Consider the following 10,104-nt stretch of genomic DNA (forward strand, 5'->3'; position numbering starts at 1 on the left):
GTCTCTCGGCTGGCCTGGGAACGCCTTGGGATTCCCCTGGAGGAGCTGGAAGAAGTGGCTGGGGAGAGGGAAGTCTGGGCCTCCCTTCTGAAGCTGCTGCCCCCGCGACCCGACCCCGGATAAGTGGAAGAAAATAGATGGATGGATGGAATTTATTATATATGTGTTTTTTTATATACTGAAATTGACCAAAAATACCCTGTTAAATCAAAAGAGAGAAAAAAAAGGAAACTAAAATTCGGACAGCGTTTTACCAGGGGTCCTAAAGTGAAGAGCCCTGCCCCCTTGCTCTTCAGACAGTTTGGGGAAGAAGATGGCGGTCATTCTTTTTTTTCTTACTGTAGCTGTTCATCTTTACAGAGAACAAAGGTGAAGAGGAGAGACATCAGACAAAAAAACAACAACAACATAATTTGTTACAATTGTCCACTTCCAGCTGAGACGTGTAACAAGTGCAGATACTAGAATGCCTTGATAATAATCCAGGCCCGTCTCCCATTGAAATCGTGTGGTGCATTATGAAGCTTAGGCATAAATTCAACCTGTGAGACTCTCTTCAGCCTTCCGGCATCATTAATTACCACACCTCCGCCTCAGCCAACCAGCACCGGATCGCCGCTCTGCCCCAGCCAATCACCTTGCAAGAGCTCCTTCAAAAGGCCAATCCACTAGGTACAGCCGTGCTTCGACCCACCTACTCCCCGTCTCCACCTTCATCCTCCCGGGAATCTTTCAGGCTCCCTCCAGGCTCTTTCCTCTCAAGACTCCTTCCTCTCCAGGCTCCACTCCACCACCAGTGTCTGGGCCCAGGGGAAGACTACCCTTAGCTTCGCCTCAAGCTTGCGGTGATTCTAAGCACGCATGTCTTCTGCCGGTGTCTGAGCACCAAACGTTTGGGCCAATAAAACTTTCTAACTACTGTTTTTCTCTGTGTGAGTCTCTACATATTGAAATGAAGTGCAAATTATGACAATAGAAACCCTGGACTGTTGAGCAACTGAAGTTGTTCATCAAGTAAGAATGGGAAAGAATTCTACCTACAGAGCTTTGTGTGCTCAGTTTGCACACAAGAAAAATTATGTTAAACAATGATAAGCAAGTCCCTGTCCCAACTTCTTTGGCTCGTGCTGCAGGCATCTAAGACCAAATAAGAGAGTATTTAGAAAAAAAAAAAAAAAACAATTAAGTTTATCTATTTGAACATTGCATATCTTGTCTTTTTAGTTTATGCAATTGAATATAGATTGTAAAGTATTTGTAAATCACCATATTCTGTTTTATTTATGTTTGAGTGACCATCTGCCACAACCGGCTGGGAGTTTGAAAATATAAAGGATACACACTGATCCAGGTGTACTTTCTATATTCAGCAAAGAGCAAATAACAGCAACTTCTTTAGTGGTTTATTTAGGAGACAAGTATAGCTAAACAGATGGACTCTGAGGCAGTTTTCAAGTCAATCGGGTGGTAGACAGCAGTTATCTACCGTCTTATCCACAGCAATATTTCATTCAATTACTTTGTCTGCTACGGAGACAGGGTTAAATACTGAAAGACACGAAGTTACAGTGGCTCAGCCAATTCCCCCCCTCCTGGAAGGTGTGGCAGCTAAATAGAAGGCCAAACTAGGTGTGTTGCTTTGATGAAAAGAAAAAACATACAGCTCTGGAAAAAATTAAGAGTCCACTGCACTGAACCCCATTGAAAACCTCATGGTTATTCCACCAAATATTGATTTCTGAACTCTTAAAACATTTGTATTATTGTTTCTAAATTAATATAAATTGTTTTCTTTGCATTATTTGAGGTCTCAAAGCACTACATCTTTTGTTTTTGGAAAACATGGGCGTTATTTTGTTATTTTGACCGTCTCTTATTTTCTGCAAATAAATATTAACTTTTTTGCTTGGAATTTCAGAAACATATCAGTAGTTCATAGAATAAAAGTACACTGTTCATTTTACTCAAATATGTATCTATGAAAAGTAATATCAGAAAAACTGATAATTTTAAGTTGTCTCTTAATCTTTTTCCAGAGCTTTTTAACGTTCCCATTTCTAACAATTGGTTGCTAAACATTTTGTCATTTTAGGATCTTCTTCGCAGGGACATACTGTACTACAAGGGGCGCATGAATATGGATTTAATGGAGGTGACAGATTTGGAAGATGGCAAGGAAAAAGATTTTAATATTACCGTAAAGAATGCACTAAAGCTTTGGGCAAGGAGTGGCAATGAAGTCCACCTCCTGTGTACCAAAAAACCAGAACAGAAACAACGTTGGCTTCGAGCTTTTGCTGATGAGAGGAAGCAGGTCCATAATGATCGTGAAACAGGTTTGATAGTTTATGTCAATGCTTATGTTGTCTAAGAAATTTGAAATTGGAGGTCCATGTATAAAATTAAAAGTAATGTGGAATTGTGAAGTTGAAGGAAAATTGAAAAAACACAGCTCTGTCAGATGTTCAAACCTTGGAATATTGCTGTAGAACTTAACCCTGCTTTAAACTTTCACAGAATGTTCTCCCTGAAAACTCTGCTGAGTTTCTTGATGCTGGATGTTCTCTAACAAACTTCTGAGAAACAGAACAGGTGCATTTCTACTGAGACAAAGTTTTTTTAAACCAGGCATCGTTTTCCTTGTACTTCACTATTCTCATTATTGTCACTATTGAGTTAAATGCATTTATTATAGAATTATTAGACACTTTTTATCCCTGTTTTAAGTGTCTGCTGTAAAAAGTGATGACCAGTTGTCAGGGGATTGTTATGGGGCGATTCTGTCAGATGGATCTAATATGATTAAAAATACCACAATAAAACAATGTGTGAAACTATTTTTCATGGATAATTAGAATGTAGACGGCTGTGAGAAATATGTTCTTCAGCATGGAAACATTTTTTCTTACAGGAACCTTTTTTTTCTTTTAAGGCTTCTCTCTTACTGAAGTCCAGAAGAAACAAGCTATGCTGAATGCCTTCAAAAGCCACCCAGCTGGGAAATCTAAAGGTATGCATTTAGGAGTTTTAACACACTACTAATTTTCATTTGATTTCACTGGTTAGGTGCCCCCCAGAGGGTATGAATATTCGAACTACAACTGGATAGATTGTGTTAGTACCCTGCCAGCATGCCTAGGTGGGCCCCATATGGGGGAAAGGTGGGCAGATATATGGGTTCTAACTTATGTTTCCACTCCCCTTTTGAGGCCAAACAGTTATGATCAGACCAGTCCTCCTACCAATATGTAACACAGCTGTAGCAGGTATAAGTTGCTCCTCATTTCTCATGTACAATTCAGTTGTCATGGTGTGTAGATATGGAGCTAAAACTGTCTCATAATTCACAAATGCACAGACTAAGATTCACAAATGCACAGGACATTTGCACAGGATGACATTCACACTTACAGCTCCCTCTGGCCTGTGAGTTGCGCTGTGTGAATTTTGAGACTCCCCTGACGTCTCAAAATTCACAGTATTTTTTTTAAATAAATGGTCTATCTGATTGGGTGATCAGCAACCAATCAGATAGCTTCCTTGATTCAGCCAGTCATATGAACAGAGCCCCACAGTAACTTATTTTTCAGCCAATCACATTAACCCATTCCAACAGCGCTGTAGCTTTGACAAAGCACCGACAGTTTAGTCCTCAGCTTGGCTTCTGGCAACGACAGAGGAGCGGTAAGTGAAATATCTAATGTGTTAGCTATTTATCTCCATGTTATCGTTATTAATGTCAATCGATTTAATTGTGCAACTATCATCACAAGTTAGCAATCTTCAGCACACCTAACTCCTATATTAGCGCATCAGCAGAGCTCTGTGAGTAAGCTATGCTACCGAGCTATGTGAGCACTGCTAATAGCATCAGACTGACATCTTTCTACATAGCTGAAAAGGCTTTGTATATTATGAATTCTTATAAAGCCCTGATACTTAAATTATAAATTATCATAGCAGTGTAATAATTCACTTACGTCACGCTTAGGGTAGTTTGTGGATGGACCAAAATGCAGACAAGAGCAGGGAGCATGGATTATGTTGAATGTTTTAGGAATAAAACTAATAGCTTATAAAAGTCACTGGGAATGCATGGAGCCAGAGCAAACATGGACAAAGCAGGATTAGACGAGATTTTACTGGAGGAACCAGCAAGTAGTGTGAGCAGGAGAAGGGTTTAAATAATGCGAGTGTCCTAGAACAAAAGACCTGGGGTGATTAGCAAGACGATTGCAGACATGAGGGGAGAGAGTAGAAGACAGAATGAGGAGAAAGATGAAGAGAAAGTGGCACGGGGGTGAGGAGAGATCACCAAGGGGACTAGGAAATGAATGCAACAGTAAAACAAAACTTAACATAGGAAACATAATTCAAGTAGAATAACTAAGGATAACTAGACACAATAAGAAAGGACTGAACAAAAAAACAGAAGGTAAGGTAAAAACTTTATTAATCCCATAGGGAAATTAAGATTGTCTCTTGCTCACACATTAATTCACAGCCACACAGCATTAAGAAAAATCGTACACAATATACACGCATTAAAAGTGGTCTAGAAAAGGAACTTAAATACAGTAAATACATTAAAAATGCTAATTACTCCGTCTCCCTTCCTTAACCCTCCCAGAAACTGCAGCATTGTAAAACCTAATGGCCCGTGGGACAAAGGAGTTTTTAAACCTCTCAGTTGAACATCCCAGTGAGAGAAACTTGTGACTGCGGGAGCTCCTCTGATTGGAGAAAACAGTATGCAGGGGATGTCTTGTGTTCTCCAGGACTAAGCTGAGTTTAGACAGTGTCCTCTATTCCACCACTGTGTCCACAGACTCCAGGCTCACACCGACCACAGAGCCAGCTCTGCAAATGAGGCGGTTCAATCTCTGTATGTCCCTCTTCCTTGTTCTGCCCCCCCAACAAACAACAGCATAAAATATAACAGTAGACACAATGGACTTATAAAACATGTACAGGAGCTTAGAGCACACATTGAAGGAGGCCAGTCTCCTCAAGAAGTACATTCTACTCTGTGCTTTCTTGTACACATTGTCTAAATTGGAGAACCAGTTCAACTTATTGTCCAGTTGTAGGGCCAAGTATTTGTATGTGCTGACCACCTCTACCTCAATGCCATCAATGAATAAGACTGATCTAGCCAAAATAATAATAATAATAATTAAAACTAATGAGCACAACCCTAACGGAAGTATAATTAAGTAATCAAAACACCAAAACAACCCAAGAGCCTAACATCCAGTTGTCAATGTTCAAATGAGGGAGTCTGCTTTCTCTAAATCATTGCAAATTGGATAACACTTGAATTGTTTTTATCTAAGGTTAATTGAGAAGGTGAAATTAACTGTTTATTATGAATTGTTTGGTATATATCTATATCTATATATTTATATACATGAGTGACGTGCGGTGAGGTTCACAGCTGGTGAGGCACCAACTTAATTATTTACAAATCTAGACCCCCTGCATGTTATTGTTTACATTAGGAAATTTCATGCATGCATACAATGCTGGAGGACAAAAAGACTATTCTTTAACATGTGATGCTTAGCCGTGCCGCCGCTGCAGAATAATTCAGTTATCTCAATCAAACTTAGACATGTAGATATTATTAATTTCGTGCCAGAGGTGTGACCAAGTCACTGTGTTGCAAGTCTCCAGTCTCTGTCCTCAAGTTGAGTCAAGTCTCAAGTCAGGAACCTTTAATTTCCAAGTCATTTTGAGTCGTTTTTATTTTTATTTTTTTATATAATTAGCAATTATACATAAAATTCAGATAATGGACCATTTGTTCTTTTTAAAATCTGTATTTATCTCAAATGATAGCACATGTGCAGCTGAACACAAAGTATAAAAAACATTTTTAAATTGGACCTCTTTATTTCGCAATTCTGTTAAACTTGATATTCAATAAAAAAAAGTTTTAAAAAAATTAAATAAGTATATATGAAGTTATCACAAGTAAACTCAGGAAGGTCTGGTGCTTTTATTTTTCTGCTTTTATTTCTAAGTATGTTAGTTTCATTCCTCCGTAAATATGGGCCAGATATTCTAAACACAACATTTGGGACAGTCACTGTATTTGGTCTGTTTTAACAAATAAACCACATGAAAAAATCAAAATCATTGCAAATAATGTGAAGTGGTTTTGAATTTGGATGTGATGGTAAAATAAATATCTATCAGGCCCAGTGGGTTAAATCTACAGCCAATTTCACATCAATATTGATAAAAACATGTTGTCAGAATCACTAAACACTAAATAATGAGCTCATTATTTTATGTCTTACTCAGTTAACTATCCCACTTAGTGTTATATTCAGGGTCAGTGAGATTGTACAATTTTTATTTTTACAGAAATTTTTGAAAGATGGCCAAAAAAAGGGATTTTTTATTTGTTTTTCCAGCAAAGCTACTTGGAAATGGGTTCTGTGGACATGTAACAGTCAGTCAGAGCATTAAGTCAAAAACAGTTGACTTAATGCACTGACTGCAGTAAACAATATATTGTCAAGATAATTTCCCAACGTAGCTGTCTTCAGACACACCAACCATCCTTAGATGCTACTGACCGGCTCATCATCATGATGGACAGAGAGACTCTGTTCCCTGAGTTCAGGTTCAGAATCTGCTTTCTGTTCCGGAGCCCCGCTCACCATCCACCGGCTTCCTGAGCTAATAACACGGTGCACATTATTAGTGGAGTCATTTGAAGGACCGGATTTATGGTAAATCATCACCAATTTATTCCGGAGTACACATGCTAACACGAAGTTAGCTAAAGTCAACTATCTTACAGCAAAAGAAAAGGGCCACCTACTATCTTTGTGAAGCTTCAAATGCCGGACAAAGTTGGACATAGTGGCATCTCCATCCGATATTCTCTTATTACATGTTTTACAAGTTGCAGTTCGTCTTTTATTCGAAAGTTCATAACCTACTTAGCCAAAAGAAATTACTCGCGGAAGCATATTCGAGCCGTTATTTCGTCTTTCATTCCTTGAGCTCTGCAGCGTCGCCGCATTTTTTTAAATGTCCAAATCCTGTTAATTTGATTGGTTGAGCTGCAGCTACGCACACATACATACATAATGAGAGGAAAAACAGAGGGACGGTCTGCGCATATTGATACAGAATGAGTGAAATTAATTAATGACGCCACTTTATAAATAATGTGTTTTAAATTTTAAGACTGAGTAAAAAATATCAAGTCTTTTCAAGTCAAATCGAGTCAAGTCCCAAGTCAATGGCATGAAAGTCAAAGTCAAGTCCGAGTCTTTAAGCATTTTTTCAAGTCAAGTCTCAAGTCGTGATTTTAACGACTCGAGTCCAAGTCATGTGACTCGAGTCCCCACCTCTGTTTCGTGCTGTGCTTAACAGCAAAGGGAGAACCCGTTAAAGTACAACTCAAAACCACGTCTTTCTCGCTCTCTGTATCAGCACAGCTACTGTATGGCTAGATCGCTGTTACTGTCTCTTACTTTGCTGTTGTGGAGTCACAATGTCTGGGTTCATGAGCGCCTCCTCCCATGAGGCAGGAGAACTGCCTGCCTCACCTCGAATCTGTTCTCTGCTGTTTCTGATCGCTCCTCAGCACATGAAACACGTTACACACACAGTTAGTGACAATAAAAACACAGTACATTAAATACATAAGCTAAATTATGGAAAATCAGTTCATACATTAAATGTTTTTAACCATTTTATTGGCGACGTACAGACAGGAGGAGCATGCTCTCAGAGTGGCAGCCAGTGCAGTTGGCGAGAGGTTGGGCAGTCCCAGGTGAGGCTCAGCTTGCTGCTGCCTCACCGGCTTCACTTCCAAGCATTTGAATGGGAAAATGCGAAAATTCAACGATTTTGAAGAAAAAAAACATCAGATTTGGTTAAATTAAATGGAAAATAGGTACTTTATAGTACAAACCACAGGGTGAAAATATCATTATAAATGATTTTATTATTATTGGTGCCTGCCATGCATGCAGTGCATAGGGAGAGTAGTGGCTGACTCTGCCTCCATGCATTGCATGGCAGGCACCTAATGTTCTACACCCAATAGAATATCTATTTATTTATTTTTCTTCCATTACCATTAATGCGGCTCGTACCACTGCGTGCACCCCCACAAAAGTGGTATCAAAACGTTCAGCTTGATCCCGAGAAGGAAACTATTACTTTTAGTGTGATTATGAATTGAAATGACATAAATTGATAAAAATGAGCAAAAATCGAGGCTGAGTGTCTCACAGAATCAGTAATCTTTCTCTCTGAAACACACACACAGCACAGTGGATTTCTGACTCCAAAACTCTTTTTAACTCCCCCTCACAGACACAAATATCGCCCTATTGGTCTAAAAGTCGGTCATGACATAGATACACATGCCTGCTCCCGTAAAATGTTTTCAAAACTTTGCTAGGGCTTATGGTTTTTTGTCAGGGTCCTTGAGACCAAAGCTGGGTGTCTCACAAGTATAGAATCTCTGTCTCCAGCAGACACAGAGAGTCAGCCCAGGTGCATATAATTAATTACCATAGCAACAGGTCCCAGCCAGAGGCAGTGAGTAGTCTCACAGTCGCAGAGAGAGGTCTCAATGCATTGTGGGAAGAATACATATTTCCTGTGACTATTCATATTTTGTTTAGATAAAATTATTATTTCTCTGAATTTGAGTGTGAATTAAAATCCTTAGTATGAAGGCTGACAAATTTCGAGAAATAAACAATTACCGACTGTCTTTATTTATTTTTTTATATTTTGGACCGTGAGTGAGAACCACATGTGCGAAGGTTATAGTCGTCAGTCTCGGACTAAATTGATGCTGGGTTCAGCCATTTTACTGTTGCAGTGAATCAGATCAGCCATAGAAATATGGTGATGATCTGGGAAGAGCTTCAGTCATTGGACATTGGTGATGAACCAATTAAATCTTATTAATAATGTGTGTGTATGTTTCCTATCCATTTCAGGTGAAAAGAGCAGTCCAGTTGTGCAAACTATAGCTAAAATGTTTGGTTTAAGCTGACAGGCACACTTTGGCAGGCCCTGTAACATTTCTGCAGGAATTTTCTAGTTAAATATTATTTTTCCATGATGACAGGTGTCGCCCCTGACCGCATGTCACTGATATATATATATATGATTTCCTTTCAGCAGTGACCAGGCCATACTGCGACTTCCTCCTGCGTCAGAAACATCCATCCTTACCCACTGCTCTCCCCCAGCAGCAGGTCTTCATGTTGGCCCAGCCCAAGCGCAAAACCACCTTCTGGCATAACATTGGGAGACTGACACCTTTCAAGAAATAAAAATCAAACCAGAAAGGAGAAGCAAAGTTGTGAGAAAGAAGAGCTTGTGCCTCCATAGAGCCTTTTTAATTGTTCCGCTTTTCTTTCCAATGTTTAACCTTTCCTGGAGGGATTTGTGGACTTGTATAGATAAAGTGGACTATAATAAAGGTGAGACCATCTTTTGAAAGCACTTTATTGGTTGGATAACAATCAGACATGACAAGGTCTCCTCGTTACCCTTGAGTTAAACAGTGACAATAAATTCTTGCCTAATGTACTTATGCTCCTTAAGACAAAAACTGACTGGTATTAATTCTATTGTACTGCTGCAACTTGTTGTGGGTCTTCTTGCTAAACTGCCTCTGTGAAAATGTTGCTTGGCAACAAAACTGTGTTTATTTCCACTGCTCTGGGCTTTTATTTTATAATTTAACAAAAATTTCAAACTTTTCATTGTGTGGTAGAATTTCATATTCATGCTTATTCTGTCTGCTTTAAAAAAATAAGGGAAATTAGCTGGAGAATAAAATTCCTTGTGTTTTCTCTTTGCTAATGTATAGGGTCTCTTTTACATGCTTTAAATATTCTGTGGACTGTTGTGTGTTGTTTTGGATTTGAATTTTCTCTCCTGATGTGCTAATATTCTAATATTTCCCAAAGAAGATTAGAGTACTTCAGTCTAAGGTCAAATACCCAGCATAACCAAAAACACCAGCAACACATTCCAGCAGTCTGATCCTTGACCTCTCCACATCACTGAAAGTAAACCATCTATTCTATTTTTATTTCACTTTATATT

At 38.9% G+C, this 10,104-nt stretch overlaps 1 protein-coding gene across 7 annotated transcripts in view; it reads left to right on the plus strand.

The window, feature by feature from the left end:
- The window catches only part of arhgef4 (Rho guanine nucleotide exchange factor (GEF) 4), an 87,765-nt gene extending 77,862 nt beyond the window's left edge, over nt 1-9,903 (plus strand). For 3 of the 7 annotated variants that reach the window (XM_008438226.2, XM_008438224.2, XM_008438229.2), the window contains 3 exons: nt 2,093-2,336; nt 2,933-3,010; nt 9,169-9,903. In XM_008438226.2, the coding sequence (XP_008436448.1) occupies nt 2,093-2,336; nt 2,933-3,010; nt 9,169-9,323 (477 nt within the window). In that variant the 3' untranslated portion in view covers nt 9,324-9,903. The other 4 variants (XR_536409.2, XM_008438225.2, XR_001776031.1 and 1 more) reach the window with 4 other exon arrangements.
- Nucleotides 9,904-10,104: the final 201 nt, after the last annotated feature.

The sequence above is a fragment of the Poecilia reticulata genome, linkage group LG20 (assembly GCF_000633615.1).
Source record: "Poecilia reticulata strain Guanapo linkage group LG20, Guppy_female_1.0+MT, whole genome shotgun sequence".
NCBI classification, from domain to species: Eukaryota; Metazoa; Chordata; class Actinopteri; order Cyprinodontiformes; family Poeciliidae; genus Poecilia; species Poecilia reticulata.